At 35.1% G+C, this 20,662-nt stretch overlaps 3 protein-coding genes across 3 annotated transcripts; 2 read left to right on the top strand and 1 right to left on the bottom strand.

The window, feature by feature from the left end:
• Positions 1-805: 805 nt before the first annotated feature.
• LOC123889324 (G-type lectin S-receptor-like serine/threonine-protein kinase At1g11330) lies at positions 806-12,647 on the top strand. Its single transcript, XM_045938610.1, has 7 exons — positions 806-2,237; positions 2,346-2,450; positions 2,970-3,169; positions 3,252-3,462; positions 3,608-3,845; positions 11,758-11,908; positions 12,011-12,647. The coding sequence occupies exons 1-7, from the start codon at positions 956-958 to the stop codon at positions 12,305-12,307; spliced, it is 2,484 nt and encodes an 827-aa protein (XP_045794566.1). The 5' UTR covers positions 806-955; the 3' UTR covers positions 12,308-12,647.
• A 771-nt stretch (positions 12,648-13,418) lies between these two features.
• Positions 13,419-16,728, top strand: LOC123892369 (FBD-associated F-box protein At4g10400-like). Its single transcript, XM_045942157.1, has 5 exons — positions 13,419-13,517; positions 13,625-13,774; positions 15,047-15,925; positions 16,189-16,353; positions 16,445-16,728. The coding sequence occupies exons 1-5, from the start codon at positions 13,419-13,421 to the stop codon at positions 16,721-16,723; spliced, it is 1,572 nt and encodes a 523-aa protein (XP_045798113.1). The 3' UTR covers positions 16,724-16,728.
• Positions 16,729-18,089: 1,361 nt separating this feature from the next.
• On the bottom strand, positions 18,090-18,860 carry LOC123892370. The gene has a single exon (XM_045942158.1). It carries the CDS (start codon positions 18,858-18,860, stop codon positions 18,090-18,092), a length of 771 nt encoding a protein of 256 aa, XP_045798114.1.
• Positions 18,861-20,662: the final 1,802 nt, after the last annotated feature.

A 20,662-nucleotide genomic window follows, 5' to 3' on the forward strand; every position in this document is an offset into this window, starting at 1 on the left:
CTCAAAATTACTATTTTATTAATTATTTTAAATTATTTTTTAATTATGTAATTCTTAAAATTTGGCAATATTATTTTAAATTAAATTTCAAATTTTAATGATTTGGAGTTATTGGTAGGACCCATTTTAGAACTTTTTAAGAAATGCTCCATTGGAGGGGTTGAGTACCTATTAGGTACTATTATTAAAAAAATAATAAATTGATGATGTGTCTATGTGAGACCATTTAAGTACTAAAAAATGGAGTGCTCCATTATGGATGCTCTTATAAAAGAGTTTTATACATTGAGACGGAAGTAATAGTAATTAATTTGTTGGAGTTCATCTGTCAAAAAAAAAATTGTTGGAGTTCAGACCAATATATTTTTATTTTTATTTTTTTGGTCAAGTTCAGACCAATGAATTTAATTATGATTATGATGCAATCATAGTGACCAAATTATGGACAGAAGTTTCCGAGGACATGGACATGAATAAAATGATGTTTTCTCTTTCCACCCCTGAATTTTTTATCCTCCTTGAATTTCTAATTTTGCCCTTGACAAATTTTCGTTTCGTAGAAATCGAAGTTTTTTTTTGCCTTGAAAACAAATTTCGGTTTCTAAAAATCAAAATTTACTCTGAATTTACACTAGTAAATATTCGGTTTCTGCGAACCGAATTTTTCTGCAAGGGAAAAATTAAAATATTGTGGGTATAAAAGATTCATGGGAGATGGGGAGAGAAAACTTCTTATAAAAATCTAAAAAACTTATATCTTCGTCCAAATTTTCAATCCAGAACTTTCAATCCAAATTTTCAAAAAAATAGTGTAAAAGTCAAATTTTACTTGAGACTTTATCCACAACAACTCTTCCGACATATGTCATAGACGAGAATATTGAATGTTCAAATATCAAAAAAATGATCATATACAAAGGAAAAAAAAAACACATAACATTTCTTAGTTTCTACCATGAGTTTGAGCAAGTGCAATAATTTAATCTCATTTTTGAAGTTCATCACATTAATACTATGTTGTTCTTTATCATACGTTGTTGCAACAAACTCGTCACAAATCATCAAAGACTCCGAAACTTTAACCTCAAACAGAGGAAATTTCACCTTAGGATTCTTCACCCCTCAAAATTCCACAAACCGTTATGTAGGAATTTGGTGCAAAACTCAACACTTTGTTATATGGGTTGCTAATAGAAATCAACCATTGATCAATGATTCTTTAGGAGTTCTTACAATATATAATGATGGCAATCTTGTTGTATTGAATGGACAAAAAGATGTTATTTGGTCAACAAATGTTTCCAATATTACATTAGAAACCAATTCTAGTTTCAGACTTTCTGATTATGGAAGCCTTGTTTTGATGGATACAACAGAAAATACTATATGGGAGAGTTTCAAGAATCCTTCAAATGCATTATTACCAACCATGAAATTTACAAGTAACATGAAACTCGCATCGTGGAGAACCCCTTTTGATCCGTCCATCGGAAACTTCTCTATAAGCATCCAACGGTTGAATATTCCAGAACTTTTCATTTGGAATGAAACTCGGCCGTATTGGAGAAGTGGTCCATGGAACAATCAAATCTTTTTGGGGGTAGAGGACATGACAACTCTTTATCTTAATGGTTTTCATATGGAGAAAGATAGTACGGGAACTGTTGATTTATACTTCAGAACAGATGACTATGGACTCATGATGTATGTCCTCAATTCGACAGGTCAATTGAATGAAATGTCTTGGAATATCGAGAAGGAGGCATGGGAGGATACATGGACTAATCAAAGATCGGATTGCGATGTTTATAGTTTTTGTGGTCCATTTGGATTTTGTAATTCAAAAGGGTCACCAATTTGTAGCTGTTTGGAAGGTTTTGAACCAAGTAACAAACAAGAGTGGAATCAACAAAATTGGACTAGTGGATGTCTTAGGAAGACACTTTTGCAATGTGAGATTGCCAAAAATCAAAACAAGAGTACAAATGGTAATGAAAGAGATGGTTTTTTGAAATTGAGCAATGTAAAAGTGCCTGATTTTGCAGAATTGTCATTTGTTGACCAAGATGCATGCAAAAATCAGTGTTTGATGAATTGCTCTTGCACTGCATATTCATATGATGCTGATATTCATTGTATGTCTTGGAATGGAAATCTAATTGATATACAACAATTCCAAACTGGAGGAACTGATCTATACATTCGTGGACCCTATGCCGAACATGATATATCATCAGGTATATTATTAGATCGACTTAGTATATAGTACTTGTTATGTTATGTTAGTATTTTCTCCTTCATCATCAGTTGTTATTAATCTAAAATTTGAATTCTGTTCTTTATAGATAATGGGCACAAAAGAACAATCATCATTACAGTTTCAGTATTAATAGGAACTGTCATAATTGCCATTGCTGCATATTTGATTTGGAAAAAGACTTCAAATCCAGGTAAGTACCATTGTTGTTCATTTAAACTATTGCATACAAGTTCACATTTTAATGTTTATTGGTATATGTTAAGAGTCGCACATCAAATGTGAGGTGCCTTGAATGTGGGTTTATAACTAAAGACAATCCTAGCCTTACAAGCTGATTTTGTAGGATTGAGTTAGACCCAACTGCCTATTATAAGATGGTATCAAAGCCTCTCCAAGATCCGTTGGACCACCTGCTATCAAGTTTCCGATGTTAGTTCACCCACCATTTACATCCTTGCCCCCAAGCCCAATAGTGTTGGGCGCGATGGGGTGTGTTAAGAATCTCACATCGATATGAAATGTTCTGAACATGGGTTTATAAGTAGAGGCAATCCTCACATTACAAGTTGATTTTTTAGGGTTGAGTTAGACCCAACTCTCAATTTTAAGAGTATGGAATATAGAATATAAGTTAACACATGATTCAATGTTTGATGTTTCTTTTTCGTCACTCCTGCTAAATTGTGATACTTTATACTTTATGATTCAGTGGGAAATATGAAGCATGGAATTTTTCACTTCAACAAAATAGAAAAAGCTGAAGAATACACTGACAATGTAATTGGAGAATTGTCACAAGCTAAGCTACAAGAGCTGTTACTATATAATTTTGAAAAGCTTGCAATTGCTACAAACAACTTCCATGAATCCAACAAACTTGGACAAGGTGGTTTTGGTCCTGTATACAAGGTACATTAAATCAACCAAAGTTAATAATTAATGTTTGAAGTCATTAGTTAATTTTTTTTTTCCTTCTGATATTGTATTCTAGGGAATACTACAAGACGGCAAGGAAATAGCGGTTAAAAGACTTTCTGTTTCATCCGGACAAGGGCTAAAAGAATTCATGAATGAAGTAGTAGTGATTTCTAAGCTTCAGCACCGCAATCTTGTAAGGCTTTTAGGTTGCTGTATTGAAAGAGACGAAAAGATGTTGATGTACGAGTTCATGCCAAATAAAAGTTTGGATGCATATGTATTTGGTTAGTTCATTTGAAAACATTCATAATTTACTTTATTTCCAATTTTATTTTGCAAAAGAATTAACAATTTGAAGAAATCATTATAGGAAGAAGATTTGGACTAGTTGAGAATAATATATATGTTGTGATGCTTTTAACTCTATAGATCCATCAAGAAATAAACTGTTGGATTGGGAAAAACGCTTTAGCATAATTGAAGGAATCGCTCGTGGAATACTTTACCTACATAGAGATTCCAGGCTAAAAATCATACATAGAGATTTGAAGGCGAGCAACATCTTGCTTGATGAGGAGCTGAATCCAAAAATATCTGACTTTGGTATGGCTAGAATCTTTGGAGTGAGTGAAGATCGCGCCAATACACAAAGGGTTGTTGGAACGTAGTAAGTTTATACCTTATTGTTTATCTAATGTTATATATCATTATCAACTGTTAGAACTGAAATTCTGGCACACTAGTAACACGATGTTGAACACGATGCTCCAACACTGTATGTTTGATTCGATGATCCAACACTGTGTTCAACACTGAACTAGACGAACAATAAGGAAATATAAAATGCACGAAACAGAATAACACAGTTATTTGTTAACCCAGATCAGCATAACAGCCTACTCTGGGGGATACCAATCCAGGAGTGAATCCACTATGATAGTATTAGTTCAAAGCCCTCAATAAACGCCCCGTTTATGACTTCTCACCTAATCACCACCCGTGCTATATTCTACCTAAGTCACACCTAGGTATGAGAACCTCCGCTCAACTCCTCTTAATCACAGCCACTGTGATCGTACACGTTACAGTTTACAGATGAAGACACACTTCTTAAAACAACCACCAATTCCGTACTTCAAAGCTTAGGAATGGTTCATACACACTATCTCCTTGCTTAGAATCTCCGGAGATATTACAACACAGTAACACACAGTCCTTAATCTTGCATCAATGTAATACAAGAAGAGGAACACAATTAACAATACTAAAACCCTAAACACACGCTTTGTAAAACTCAATTTCGGCTTCAGTGACTTGAACAATGGTGTCAATATTCTTTAAATAACCTACACTAGCACAGGCTAGGTCTTCAATGGTCTTCAATAACACAGCATGATTAAAGGTTCCTTCAAGAAATAATCTTCAATTAAAATGTTTTGTTTCCTTAACTTGAAGATCTGATTAGCAAACAAAACTGGGTCACGAGATCCATTATTAATTATACGTGACAGTGCTACTTATCACAAATATATTTTCACCAAATATTTATTCCTTCCATAAATATATTTATTGTCCATAAATATATTTTAGAATCAAATCTTTTATCTCTTAATATTGAGGAACAAATAATTCATAAATCGCTTACTGAAGATTCTGGAAACACCTGTGTGTTGGCACACAAATTAAAAGGCGTGGATTAATTCTTCAAACAAATCTTACGCAAAAATATATCATTCGCGAAAACAGAGCGCACTGGATGTGGTGTCCAATGTTGAAGCATGAATGTTGTATCCAATGTTGAAGCATTCTATCCAACATCTTGCTTGAATATTTGTTTTAGCAAAATGAGGCCAACATAAAACACCAACAATCTCCCCCTTTGGCAATTTTTGGCTAAAACAACTTAAGATCATTTCAACCAATCTAGAGAGATACATCACCTACCTTTCTTCAAATCAACATAAGCACACAGTCATGAAGTAAAGTAGAACATCTTCAAATGCAGTTTTCAATAGAACTTCTCAGATGAAAATAGCAAATAAGAATAGCTGTATCGCACAAGAATAACAGAGGCATGCAACAGCGGAATAGTGAACACAACCTGCCTCACAGGAAAACGCCAATGGAGTGAAAAATATTCTCATAAAAAGAATCACCGGGGAAAAATAAATTCCCTCATGGCTGAGAGAAATAAACTCTCAGGAAGCAAGATGTTCATTTTCAACAGAGCATCAGGTAACATGATTCAACACCGATTAGAACATCTAACATTGCGCCACAGAAGGCAACCCACAACTCATAACACTACTCTTTGTAGACAATCAGCAGTACATCAGGCACACTTACCTCTCCCCCTTTTTAGCCACAAAATATGCCAAACAGAAGAGTATCAAAGAAATTAGTATCAGAGCATAACTGATCCATATATTAGTATCTAGCAACCCGTAGTCTTGTAATAGCAGAAGCATTACTTCACATACAAAAATGTAGCAGCATTGCTATACGTAACATATACTACACTCCACAACAGGAAGGGCAAATGTCTCAACATTAAGCACCACATCAAAAAAAACATCAGATAACTACTCCCCTTCAAGACATGCATAACAGAGTATCAAAACATCACACACCACTCATGCAGAGCACATTCAGAACATATGCAGAGCACATACATCAGATACTATACATCACATACTGCTACCGTGCCTACAGCAGATGTTAGAGCATCTGTCAGCACATCATGCTCACTAAATAATACTACTCCCCCTCAATATCAGAGATGAGCAAAAATTTAATCAAACATTTTTACTCCCCCTCAAAATCAAGGATGAACAAAAATTTAATCAGGCATTTTTACTCCCCAAAAAAATACATATCAGAACTAAAGTATCCGAGTACCACATGCATATCAAAACTTACTCCCCCTTAATTCTTGCAGAGCAACCATAAGTACTACGACACATATCAGATGTTGCAACATCAGATAGCACATCAACATACTGCACACTACTAACTACCAACTACTCCCCCTTTTTTAGACAAAATAGGGTCTTCATAGAAATAGCAGAAAAACCAGAGACATAGTGCAGAATATCACAGTCCAGATGCACACAAGGTGCTTAAATTTAGATCACAGCCTACACATGGAAAATAAATCCAAAAGAAACATTACACAGAGACACTGTCTTGGGGAATCATTTCCCTCATCTTCAACCTCAGAGTCTTCTTCCTCATTATCACCACCTGCACCAACACTCAGATTCTCATCAACACCTGCGTCAGTTGCTTCTAATGCAGCTTCTTCAAGCTTCAGAGCATGAATCATTCGCTCAAAACACAACTTCTTTTCATCCAGCTAACTAGAGGTTGTAAAAAAAAGCATATCTACTACCTCCATCACAACAAACAGATAGTCAACATTCACAAAATAGACATTTCCCCTTGTTTGCATAATATGACAAGGGCATAAGAAAACATTGTTCCAATCTCCCATGAACAGTCTTTGGCTGAGGTTCATCCAAGAAGTCAACCTCATCAAGATCAATCATCTCTTGTTCTTCATCTACTATCTTTTCAGACTCAGTATCTTTATCACCAAGAGAGACAACTTTCTCTATACTTTCCTCTGTTTTAGAGTCTTCAATAGCATCAGCAGGAATATCATTCTTTTCTTTGTCCTGCAATTCATCTTCAGTAACAGCCTCAAAATCACAGCTATCACCAAAAGACTCAGTGGTAGTGGCAGCATTTGGATTAGGCTGGACAGAGGATGTTCCAACATCCTGTGCAACATCAAGGGTAGTAATGTTCTCCTTGATAGAAAAAGTAACAAGCTCAACAACAGAATCAGAGATGGACTTATCAGATGGAGCCACATGATCATTCACAACTACAAATGGTTGTACAGTAGCATCAACAGTATTATCAGAGTTTAACATGGTGATCTGATTGGAATAAAATAGTTTTTGATTGAATTGAACTTCAAACAAAGCACAATCAGTGGGACAGTAGGTGAAAGAGAGTTGATTGCATGTTATGACACGGTTATGGCAATTTTGATATGATTGCTCGGAATTAGCGTGCATCACTGGTGGGAGCGAAGTGAAAAATGTGGTTGCACGCTCAAAACACCTTAACTGCTACAATTCCTTATGTAGGCAAATTCCTAATTTGCCCCTTAGTCTTTCAAACTCAACAACATCCAATGCTTTACTGAATATGCATCCAATAGCAACATGATCAAGCTTCACAATATTTTCTTCAACTAAATCCCTAATAAATGGGACTTTGTTGACACGGGGAAGTTCTGATTTAGGATCAGCAGATTCATTGTTAGAACCTGAAACTTCATCAAATACAATATCAAATGACTGTTGAATGGATGATTCATCATCTGCTGTTTTGGTTGATGATGCATCATCAACTACCACATTCATTAATTCCACGGTAACTTTAGTTCTAGAGTTATAAACTCTGTAAGCTCTGCTGTTTGTGGAGTATCCAAGAAAAATGCCTTCTGATGTACAGGAATCAAAGAATTTTGCATTCTCAAATTCATTTCCACGATCACTTCTTATTCTTACAATAACAACCTCCTTTTCTCTTTGAAGTTGTAAGCATAAGTTTCTAAAAGTTTCAAAGCTGTCTGATTTTTCTCTAAGGAAATCTATCCAAGTGAATCTAGAAAAATCATCTTCCAAAGCAAAAACATACCTTTTACCACCAAGATTTTCAGTCTGCATAGGTGCCATCAGATCTATGTGTAATAGTTCAAGTGCTCTAGATGTAACCGGATGTTGGAGCCTCGGATGTGCCACCATGGTTTGCTTGCCTATTTGGCACTCACCACATATAGTTCCTTCCTCAATCTTGAGCTTTGGATTTCCCTTGATTGCTTCTTCTGCTATGACCTTTTTCAAACCTCTCAGATGTAAGTGACCCATTTTTTGATGCCACAGCTTCACTTTATCCTCTTTGCTTAAGAGACAAGTGGACAAGTGGTTTTCTTCTTCAGAGACCCATAAGTAGCAGTTGTCCTTTGACATCACACCCTTCATCAAGAGTCTTCCTTCTTCATTTGTAACAAGACATTCTGACTTTGTGAAGTTTACTTTCATGCCTTGATCACACAACTGGCTAATGCTGATTAGATTAGTTGTAAGACCTTTCACCAATAGAACATTATCTAGATTTGGCAATCCATTGTTGATTAGATTCCCAATTCCTTTTATCTCTCCCTTAGCTCCATCACCAAAGGTTACATAACTTGTGGCATAGGATTTTAAGTTGGCAAGATATCCTTCCACTCCAGTCATGTGTCTTGAACATCCACTGTCAAAGTACCAATCTTGTCTAGATGATGCTTGTAGTGATGTGTGAGCTATCAGACATACATCATTCTCTTTTTCTTTCCACTCTTTCTTAGTCTTCACATTTTCTGGCTTTGGTGCAGGTGACCGGAAACTCTTTGGGTAACCATACAATTTATAGCAGTAAGGCCTTATGTGCCCTTTCTTACCACAATAGTGACATCTCCAGTTCCTTCTCCTAGATTTAGGTCTTGAGCAGTTATTCCGATGTGGAGGAGGATGTTGAGGCATCGATCCAGTCTGTGCAGGAGGCTTAGGTTTGGGTTTTAACCAAGTGTCAGTTCCCTGGTGTGTGGGAGGATGTGGTGGTAAAAAGCCAGCACTGACAGGAAAAGTCTTCTCGATGGGAGTACTGATTGTAGCTTTGTTGTATCCCATTTGTTGATCAACAATCTCATAGTCAAAGCCAATTGGTTTCTTTCCTGCACTTTGTTTCAATAGCATTGCTTGGAATTTTTCTTCTCCTGATCCATAAACTCTGACTTGTCTTCTAGCATGCTCCAAGTCGACATTTAGTTTTTCAATCTCTTTGTTGAGAGCATCAATTTTTGCAAGATGGTCATTCTTCTCAGCCTGTAGTTGACAATTCGCCTTCTTTTGTTTTTCCAATGCTTTGCAGAATTCATTGCTCCTAATGAATAAATCCTTATAGGTAGCCAGTAGTTCTTCATAGGATGTTTCATCACATGATTCAGCATCAGACTCACACAGACCTGTCAGTGCATTGACATGTTTTGCAGATCCACTTTCAGTTTCCTCCTCTGAGTCATCCTCATCTGACCAAGTGATAGCCAGACTTTTCTTTTGTCTCTTCAGAAAGGTAGGACATTCAGCTTTGATGTGTCCATATCCTTCACATTCTTGACACTGGACCCCTTCTGACTGACTGGTTTTCTCATCACTTCTAGCCCTTCTTTGATCATTGGTCTGTTTGTTGATGTCGAGCTTGATGCTTGGCACATTGAACTTAGACTTTTTGTCCATTCTTTTCACGATTATGTTGAATTGTCTTCCTAGCAAGACCATTGCTTCTGACAAACTTTCATCACTCTCCAAATCTGATTCTTCATCTTCTCTAGTGTTGGAGGCAAAGGCTAAACTTTTATTTTTCTTTTCTTTTCTTTGATTCATGCCTAACTCATAGGTTTGAAGTGAGCCTATTAGTTCATCCACTTGAATGTTGACCAGATCTTGAGATTCTTCAATTGCTGTCACTTTCATGTCAAACCTCTTAGGTAGAGATCTGAGAATTTTGCTCACAAGCTTTTCATCTGATATGGGTTCTCCCAAGGCATCAAAAGAATTTGCAAATTCTAAAATATTCATGTGAAAATCATGAATAGTCTCTTCTTCCTTCATACTCAGATTTTCAAAGTTTGTGCGAAGCATCTGAAGTTTGGACAACTTTACCTTGTTGGTTCCTTCATGTGATTTCCTAAGTATCTCCCACGCATGTTTAGCCACAGTGCATCGTTTGACAAGTCTGAACATGTTGATGTCCACCCCATTGAATATGGCATTTAAGGCTTTTGAGTTTCCTAGAGCTAAGTCATCCTCGTCTTTAGAATAGTCTTTTGTAGGCTTGATTTCACTGGTTTTCTTTCCATCCTTATCAATGACCACTGGGGGTTCCCAGCCATTTTCTACAGCTTTCCATGTTCTGCTATCAATGGATTTAAGAAAAACCATCATCTTAGCTTTCCAATAATCATAGTTCTCAGGCCCTATCAGTAGGGGCGGTCTGGAAATTGTTCCTCCTTCCTTGTCCATTTCGCCAGAAAGTACTTTCCCTGGAGCTCACCCTAAATCCAGAACAGGGTGCCTGCTCTGATGCCAATTGAAATTCTGGCACACTAGTAACACGATGTTGAACACGATGCTCCAACACTGTATGTTTGATTCGATGATCCAACACTGTGTTCAACACTGAACTAGACGAACAATAAGGAAATATAAAATGCACGAAACAGAATAACACAGTTATTTGTTAACCCAGATCAGCATAACAGCCTACTCTGGGGGATACCAATCCAGGAGTGAATCCACTATGATAGTATTAGTTCAAAGCCCTCAATAAACGCCCCGTTTATGACTTCTCACCTAATCACCACCCGTGCTATATTCTACCTAAGTCACACCTAGGTATGAGAACCTCCGCTCAACTCCTCTTAATCACAGCCACTGTGATCGTACACGTTACAGTTTACAGATGAAGACACACTTCTTAAAACAACCACCAATTCCGTACTTCAAAGCTTAGGAATGGTTCATACACACTATCTCCTTGCTTAGAATCTCCGGAGATATTACAACACAGTAACACACAGTCCTTAATCTTGCATCAATGTAATACAAGAAGAGGAACACAATTAACAATACTAAAACCCTAAACACACGCTTTGTAAAACTCAATTTCGGCTTCAGTGACTTGAACAATGGTGTCAATATTCTTTAAATAACCTACACTAGCACAGGCTAGGTCTTCAATGGTCTTCAATAACACAGCATGATTAAAGGTTCCTTCAAGAAATAATCTTCAATTAAAATGTTTTGTTTCCTTAACTTGAAGATCTGATTAGCAAACAAAACTGGGTCACGAGATCCATTATTAATTATACGTGACAGTGCTACTTATCACAAATATATTTTCACCAAATATTTATTCCTTCCATAAATATATTTATTGTCCATAAATATATTTTAGAATCAAATCTTTTATCTCTTAATATTGAGGAACAAATAATTCATAAATCGCTTACTGAAGATTCTGGAAACACCTGTGTGTTGGCACACAAATTAAAAGGCGTGGATTAATTCTTCAAACAAATCTTACGCAAAAATATATCATTCGCGAAAACAGAGCGCACTGGATGTGGTGTCCAATGTTGAAGCATGAATGTTGTATCCAATGTTGAAGCATTCTATCCAACATCTTGCTTGAATATTTGTTTTAGCAAAATGAGGCCAACATAAAACACCAACAAGAACAACCATGGTTCAAAATAATAAAGATACAAAAAACACTAACAATGATCACTGTTAGCAAGTCTAACATCGGATGTGAGTTGGTCTGGACAAGGGTTTATAGGTAAGAGGCACTCACCTTAAAAGCCGGTTTTGTAGAGTTGAGTTAGGCTCAATACCCAATTCTAAATACTATGGTGATATTACAATATTATCCCCTGAATAAATTGTTACATTTCAATGCAGTGGTTATATGGCTCCAGAATATGCAATGCATGGAGTATTTTCGGATAAATCAGATGTCTTCAGCTTTGGAGTTTTGCTAATAGAGATTGTTAGTGGAAGACGAAACTCAAGCTTTTATGAAAGTGAAAATTCTCTGACTCTCTTAGGATTTGTAAGTCTACACAAATCATTAAATTAGTATTGAAATGATGGAACTTTTGTAGCTTTCTTTTTCTTCTGATAAAACATAAATTTGATTTTTGTTACATTTTAGGCCTGGATTCAATGGAAGGAAGACAACATTTTAAGTTTAATAGAACCAGAAATATATGATGATAGTCATCATAAGAATATTTTGAGGTGCATACATATAGGACTTCTATGTGTACAAGAAGCAGCAACAGACAGACCTACCATGGCTGCAGTGATTACTATGCTTAACAGTGAAACTATCGACATTCCACCTGCAAGACAACCTGCATTCCTCTTGAGGCAGAATATGATGAATACAATCTCTTCTGAATCGTATTCCAATAATGTTTTGAGTATCACAGACCTTCATGGAAGATAGAAAATTGTTGAAGCTTTGTGAAAACGATACAACTCTATAACTCGAGGGGGTAACTAGTTCTGTAAATGGGGAACTCCACACACAATTTTGACTATCACATGCGCGCGCCACTGTCTGGCTGAGCCGGGCATGGGCCTTGTATTATCACTCATTGATAGTTAGTTACTAACTGACTGAGTTTTTTTTATTTTTTTCTTCTTTGCTTTCTTCCATACTATGTATATATATAGAATTCTTGATCAATGAAGAGTTTTGAGCTTATTTCCTTTTCTACACACTTACAGAGAGAAACTTGCAAATGAGTTTAAGGGATGATTTGTGTTAAAATTAATAGTTCAACTAACTGTTTGATTAAAATTAATTAGTAGTTTAACTAACCGATAAATAAAAAAACTAACCAATTGATTAAAACTAACATATTAGGCTTGGTTTTTGTAAAATACGGGTTGTTGAGCGCCGTAAGGCAATCAATAGAAATAGTTAGTTAGTTAGTTGTTGTGTTTGCTCCTCCTTATAAATACGTTTTCTCAATTTATAAAAAAAATATAGCTTTGGAGTTTGAGTTTGAGATGTCACGATCAATTTCAACCGAAGATAGAATTAGTTCTCTCCAAGACCCGATTCTCTGTCACATTCTTTCTTTTCTCCCAACCAAATTCGCTGCAACCACAACCGTCCTTTCAAAGAGATGGAACCTACTATGGATTCTTTTTATTTAATGGTACATTTTTTTTAATGAACCTACTACTTTCTGTTTGATTACTCTTTATAAAAATCATTTTTTTAAAATGTTTTACTCGTAAGTTCCTTAATCCCATAATCTACTTCTTAGATCTCCATGATTTTTTTTTCTTCAAAGGATCTTATATTTAGGAACTGAAATAGTAATATAGAATTTGTTGTTTAATAAGATTTTCCGAACTTTCGCTACCTCCAAATCTTAGGTAGGATCTCTAATTTGAGTACATTTTGCTACCACTAAATGATAAAAGAAATTGGGAAGAGATTGAGTTTGAACTGATTTCTAAATTTTTTTACATCACATCAGGACATGAGATACAGATGGAACAAAAGATACTACCAATTTCCCATTCATCCAAATCTAACCTACATGGAGCTTATCCTGAAGAACAATAGTTCTGAGAAATGGAAGTGGATCCTAGAAGTGCTGAAACATTGTCCCAAACTTCAAAATCTTACCATTCAAGAGGTTTTTTTTTAATATCTGGCAATTTATTTATTTATTTATTTATTTATTTTTTCTTAACACTTTTTCACCTATTTTATTTAACAAAAAAGTATGTGAATTGTTGATAGGATTCTATATTTGAAAATGAAGTTGTGGATAATTGGATGGATCCACTAATTGTTCCGGAATGCCTTTCCACACAGCTCAAAACATGCTTGCTTAAAGGCTTCAAAAGCCATGCGATTCAATTTGCAAAATATATTATACAGAATTCGAAAGTATTAAACATCATGTCAATTAAGTGTTCCTACCTAGATTTGTATGTCAAGTACCAAATAGTAACGAAATTAACTTTATCTGAAAGAGCCTCAACAACATGTAAACTCGTATTTGATTGATGGCATTTAGGGCATGGTTGGTTGCAATGGTTCTTATATGTTTGCTTTTTATATTAGATTCTACATTTTCAACGGGTAGATTTATTGATTGAAAAGAATTGAATTCTTATTGATGATTGTTTTTTAATTAAGTTATATTGATTTCTTTCACTTTTTGATGTAATGAATTTTATGTGTAATTAGTACCATGCAAATGTGCTTGCAGTATTTTTCTCATGATATTTGTTTTAGTAATTAATCAATTTTTTTCTTTTGATATCTCGGTATTCGTCCTAGTGACTAAATCGAAAGACATCAATTTGTACAATCTTTCTTTTGATAATACTGTAGTGACCGAGATTCAAATCCCGATGCTCATATTTCTTATTTTTTTGACAATATTGATAACAAATTCTAACCATTAAACTACCGGAAAAAAACAATTGTGGACTCAATATTTTGATATTATTCTAACCATTAAACTACCAAAAATAACAAAGAGCCAACATGATAGGATTAAAAATAGGTTAAGTTTATCATTTCCTAATGGTGCACCAAACAAAAGATTTAAACAGGATAGGTTAATTTTATATTATCATGTCTTCCTATCAAGCACACCAAACAGGCCCTTAATTGATATGCACAAATTTAATGAAAAAGAAAAGAGGAAAAATTTCGAGTGTGGACTCTTCAATTATTTTGTACAAATAGTTTAAATGGGAGATTATTGGATGATTAGTTAAACATTGGCCTTATTTGTTAATAGTTACATAAATTTCACTTAAATTAAACTAATTAAATGTGATCTAATAATATTATGATTTATGATTTTTGATATGTTTTGACTTTTTATGATTAGTTTATTTTTTCTAAAAGATATGATTTAAAAATTTATTTTATTCGTAGCTTTATAATAATAATAATAATAATAATAATAAAAGCGGAAAAATACCCTAAATTTTCTCATATAAGACACAAAGTCACAAACCTAGTTAACACTGTTAAGTTGTCGTCGAAACAGATAAAAATCCCTTATTACTTTTGTATTTTCATCACTCCAACCTCTTCTTATTTCTTTTGCCTCTTGTTCCTTCCAAATAACACCTACATCATTGGAGCATCACTGAAGAATTTTTTTTAAAGTTGTTTTTTGCTTGCCGTCGTATTTTCTAGCTGTCGTTTTTGGCTCGCCGTCAATTTCCTCTATTTCCTTCTAGCTATTGCTGTGAGTTGCCAGCTTCAACCTCTTTCATTCTATGCAGTATCGCGGCAACAGGCTCTCTCTTCATCGATTTTGGATTAGGGTTTGAGTTTGAGATGTCAAGATCAATTCCAACGGAAGATAGGATCAGCTCACTACCAGACCCAATTCTACATCACATTCTTTCTTTTCTCCCAACCAAATTGGCTGCAATAACTTCCACCCTCTCAAAGAGATGGAATCCACTATGGCTCTCTGTTCCCACTCTCAACTTCGACGACACATGGTCCGAAGACTTCATCTCCTTTCGCCATTCTGTGTCAACAGTCTTTCTTGCAAGAGACATCAATTTACCCATCCGATCCTTCCACCTAAAATGTTCAAACCAGCACTTCAACGCATACGACGTTAATCGATTTATTTATGCTGCATTACAACGAGTTGGAATCGAGAAACTCGATCTCAACATGTCTGGCAGGGTTTCCTTAAGAGTCAAATTACCTGATAGCATTTTCAGTTGTAAGACACTTGTTGCTCTTCATTTGAGAGGGTTAAAACAACTGAATGATCTTTCTCATATGGTTATGGATTTACCTCGGCTCAAAACTCTCCATTTGTCTAATGTACTTTTCCGAAGTGTTGAATATCTTCCAAAGCTTCTATCAAGATGTCCCATTCTAGAGGAATTGCATATAAAATATTTTTATCTACATCATCGGCAGGAAATTGCTTTAAAGGAAAACTTTCAATGCTTACCGAATTTGATTAGAGCAAACTTTTCTAACTTCACTGTTAGTGTGGATGTTTTGTTTACTTTGTGTTGCAGGGCACAGGTTTTGCATGTAGAATTGGTAAGAATACTATGATTATGAAATTTAACTTAACTTAGTTTAATATTGTGATTTAAGGATTATTATTTTCATCTATGATATTATATCACTCCCTCTGTTCCTTTTTAAGTGTTGTTTTTTATGACAATGTACAACTTTGATCACTAGTATCTGCAATTATCGAGTATAAAATTTATAAAATTTTTATATTTTGAAAATAATTATCGAAACAAATTAAACAACATCGTAAATGCTTGACTTCTAACTTTTGTACATCACACCAGAACATGAAACGCTTGAACACGAGTTACCGCCAATTTCCTATGTGTCACAATCTAACCTACATGGAGCTTATCCTCAAGAATAATCATTCTGAGAAGTGGAACTGGTTGCTAGAAGTGCTGAATCATTGTCCCAAACTTCGAAATCTTACTATTCTTACTGATGAGGTTTTGTTCATGTCTTGGAATTTCTTTGTCTTTTTACCTGAACATTTTTTCACCTGTTCTTTTTTTTTATAAAAATGTGTATTGTTGACAGGATCCTCGGCATGGATATGGAGTTTTGGATAATTGGATGGATCCAGCAATTGTTCCGGAATGTCTTTCAACACGGCTCAAAACATGCTTGCTTAAAGGCTATAAAAACACGGAATGTGAGATTCAATTTGCAAAATATATTTTGCAGAATTCGAAAGTACTAAACACCATGTCAATCAAGAGTGCTTCATCCCTAGATTTAAATATCAAGCACCAAATGATAACGAAATTAACTTCATCCAGAAGAGCCTCAACAACATGTGAACTCTTTTTTTATTGATGACAGTTAGGGCATAGTTGCAATGATTACAGTAAGATTTGATGGTTGAAAAGACATAAACTGTTTCATTTTGAAAATCGGAATTTAGTTTTTAGATGTTTGAGAATGTTAAGACTAGGATGAGTTACTTAGCTGTATTCCTTCTTGTTTGCCTATTTTTGCTCAATCATCTTAGTTTGTCTAATGAATATATTGGTTTGAATATTTACTCTGATGATTAAATCTACTATTCTTATAGTTATTTACTTATACTCATCTTAATGCATGAACATCGTTCTTGTAACACACTAATTACCAGACAGAATGCTAGGTCAGGTGTGTAAAGAAATAACATAATCATAATTTTCCTCAAAAGACAATATATGTCTGAAACACTGACTAAGTCGATAAAGCCAAACATTTAAGAAAACTATAGAACACCAAAGATTGACTTAGTTATGAGTTTAAGAGACTTACTAATCCTAAAAGCATTGGAGAATTCTCGCAATCATAAAATCTTGAATTTCGTCTTCTACTTATTGTCATGACCGAATCTCATGCCATGACTTGATTCTTATCTTTCCTTTGATTATAAGTTAAAAGGAACTATGCTCATTAGGAAAAAAGGGTATTTTTTTTTTTGAAGCAGCAAAAATTTATTAACTCAACCTTAAGCACAAGAAGTACACAAGGGTATCTAGTATTCTTTTTCATTCTCTAATCAATTAATAATTTTTATTAATGAATTTTCATTTTCTTTTCTATTGGTTCTAATTTGTAAGTTAACACTATCTCATCTTTTAAATCCCAAATTATAGGAACTATAGCTCGATGGGTAAAATTGTATATGAGCATTATTATTGCTTACTAGTACATAACTATTTTATAATAAGGAGAAGCACATGTTAAGAAGATAAATGTGAAAAGAATTTATTGAACTTATGATGTATTCAATTCTATAAACATTAAATTCTTTGTATCATTAAATGCTATATTTCTATTAGGTAGCTTAACATGTGCCTTAGGGCACAAGTTAACATAACCCTTATAATAATTATAAGTTACCACGGTTGTTTCTTCCTCTGTTGTTGTTGCCACGATTTGGGTTGTTGTTGTTGGTAAAATGGCTGACGGAATTAGCAGTGGGTGTGGCGGAAGAAGATGAATTATCAGAGGTTTGAGATTTCATGAGCAAGGCTGCCGGTGTAAGTGTACAATGTAAATACCCTTGTAACTATACAGTAAATGGATTAGTTTAGACTTAATATGTTTAGATTAGACTAAGCATTATATACAAGTGTGTTAGCTTACTGATTAGGAACTAACACACTCCTAGTTCAAGTCTATATAAAGACTATATCTGTATTGTAATCTTTAGATAACAAGATCAATAACAAACAGAAGAATCAGTTACAAAACGGTTATGCTCCACTCTCTCTTTCTCTCTTTCAATAGCCGGAGATGATGTGTTACTGGATTCTCGTGCAATGCGTTGGGCCATGGTTGATTCTTCCAATTCCAACCGAGATTTCGCCGTTTCAAATTGCGGCAGCGGGTCGTGTTGCTGAATATACGTGAGGAAACCTACATATGAATCAGTGAGTCCAGAAATCATCTTTAATACAAGACGAGTGTTGTTCACGGGAGAATCAACATTATCAAGTTGATCGACGAGTAATTTGAGGCGATTGCAATAGGCTTTGGTAGATGGGAAGTCTTCCAAATTTGTGTTGGCGAATTGATGTTCGAGGTGGACGGCTCTCGAATGCTTGTTATCTCTAAACATAGCAGCAATTCGCATCCAACAGTTTTCAGCAGTGTCATTGATTACAAGAATGGAACTGAGAATGTCCTGGGTGACAGTAGCGTACATCCACTGCAAAACTACTGCGTCGAGGCGGTTCCAGAGGTTGGGATCGTTGTTCTTTGTTTGTTCTGCCGTTTGCTGATCTTTTTCATCGGTTGGAGGAATAATATGATCAAGTACATTATGGACACGGGCTTGAACTTGAAATAGAGCGGACCATGAGAGGTATATGCTTGAATCATTGTCCAACGTGATCGGGATGATCGATTTCACGTTGGTGATTGCAAACGCATAGTGAAAGTTGGGTTTTTGTGGTGTTGTTTTGATGCTGTCTGTGGTTGGTTCTGTCATGGTTGCAGCTACTGATGAGGGAGAATAAGAATGAAAGCAGCAGAATAAGAAAGGGTAAGGATTAAGAGTGGCGGCTAGAAGGAGATAGGGATAAAAAACCTAGCTGATACCATATAAATATAATAATTATAGGAATTATAGGAATTATCATAGGAAAATGTTTTCGATGTCTTTGCATTACTGATCTGTATAATATACATGTCTTACAATTATATATTAGGAAGCTAATCAAGGCTTATGAATACAATGATATTTTGTGACTAATGCTAATAATTGTACATAAGTATTTGCTAAATATACACATATTCTATCATATTTGTCATTCTCTATTAGTTTCAAAACGGCCCGGGAAGCGAAGGGAATGAGCTCGGCTACTTATCCTCCAAACTTCGTTTTTTTTTTCTTTCTCCGTGCCCCTTTCGCATGTGCTTCTCACTCAATTGGCGCTTTGCTCTCCTCTTATTCTTCATTGGATGGTTCGGATGGGCTTCGCCGTTCTTTCCCAACCAGTTCCTAAACAGTTCCGAAACTATTCCAATATCAAACAACATGGAATTTCAACTAGATTATAATTAAATCATAACAAATTAATTATGAACATACTCTAATTTTTACGTTGAAGTCTCAAATAATTTGTGATAGAGTCATTTTTGTGTTGAAAAAACAAGGAATTAATTAGGGTAAATGATCAATTATCCCTGCAAAATAAGCAAATTTTCGATTATCCCATGTGCGGATTTTTTTTCTGTTTACCCCTGCAAAAAAAAATAGATTCCCTCATTTTGCCCCTTGGATGTACAGCAGGACATGTGACCGACTGTACAAATCTGCTGACTTGGCTTGTACACGTGGAAAAACATTTATATTTATTTTTTAAATTCTACGTCAAATTATGGAAAATAATACAAATAGTACTTCACTAGTACAAATATGACATATTACACATCATGTTTACATCTGACGAGCATATGTCAGATGTAAAACGCTATATGGAGTAGTTTTTTCATCTGGCTTCAATGTCCACAGATGTGAAAAATAAATAGACAAGACTTTTTACATCTGGCTTCAATGTACTAGAAACATAACTAAACACGGTGGCAATCTTGTAATTATGGTAAAAATTATCTAAAATATGTATATATCTGGCCATATTTAGGCACAGATGTAAAACGTCATGTTAAATAAAAAAAAAATTAATATTTTTGGAACAATAAGGTAATAGTGTGAATCTGATATCTCTCTCCCAATCAAGACTTAAGAAAAAACCCTCACCTTCGCGAAGAACACCCAAAACGCAACCCTGCTCACCAGCGTCGTCCTCTCTCTCAACCCCTCACCTTCGCAAGAACCGGCGATGCAAAGCCTCACCAGCGCCGTCCTCTCTCTCAACCTTTAATCATCTCACCACCAGCGTCGTCCTCTCTCTCACTCGCAGTCGTCCTCTCTCTCACGAACCCTAACTCCAAATCGAAGCTTAACTCCAAATCGAAGCTTCTCTTTCTTTCTCCGGCCTCTACTCTCACGAATCGAAGCTTGTCTTTCTCTCTCACATCGATTCAGGTACTCTTCTTTCTTTTTTAATCCTTTTTAAATATTTTCCTTTTCGTGATTTCTTTGTGTTTGTGGTTTGTTACTTGGTTTTAGCTCTTAGAACTGTTTCTACTGCAATTGATTTAGGTTCTTTTTCATCTGCTTGTATTATTTTTTGTTACTGTTATTTTCACATTTTTTAAATTTCATTTAAAGTTTCAATGATTTTTTGTCTGGTATATATGGTGGATTAGTACATTGAATTTTATAGG

Source organism: Trifolium pratense, linkage group LG6 (assembly GCF_020283565.1).
Source record: "Trifolium pratense cultivar HEN17-A07 linkage group LG6, ARS_RC_1.1, whole genome shotgun sequence".
In the NCBI taxonomy this organism is placed as follows: Eukaryota; Viridiplantae; Streptophyta; class Magnoliopsida; order Fabales; family Fabaceae; genus Trifolium; species Trifolium pratense.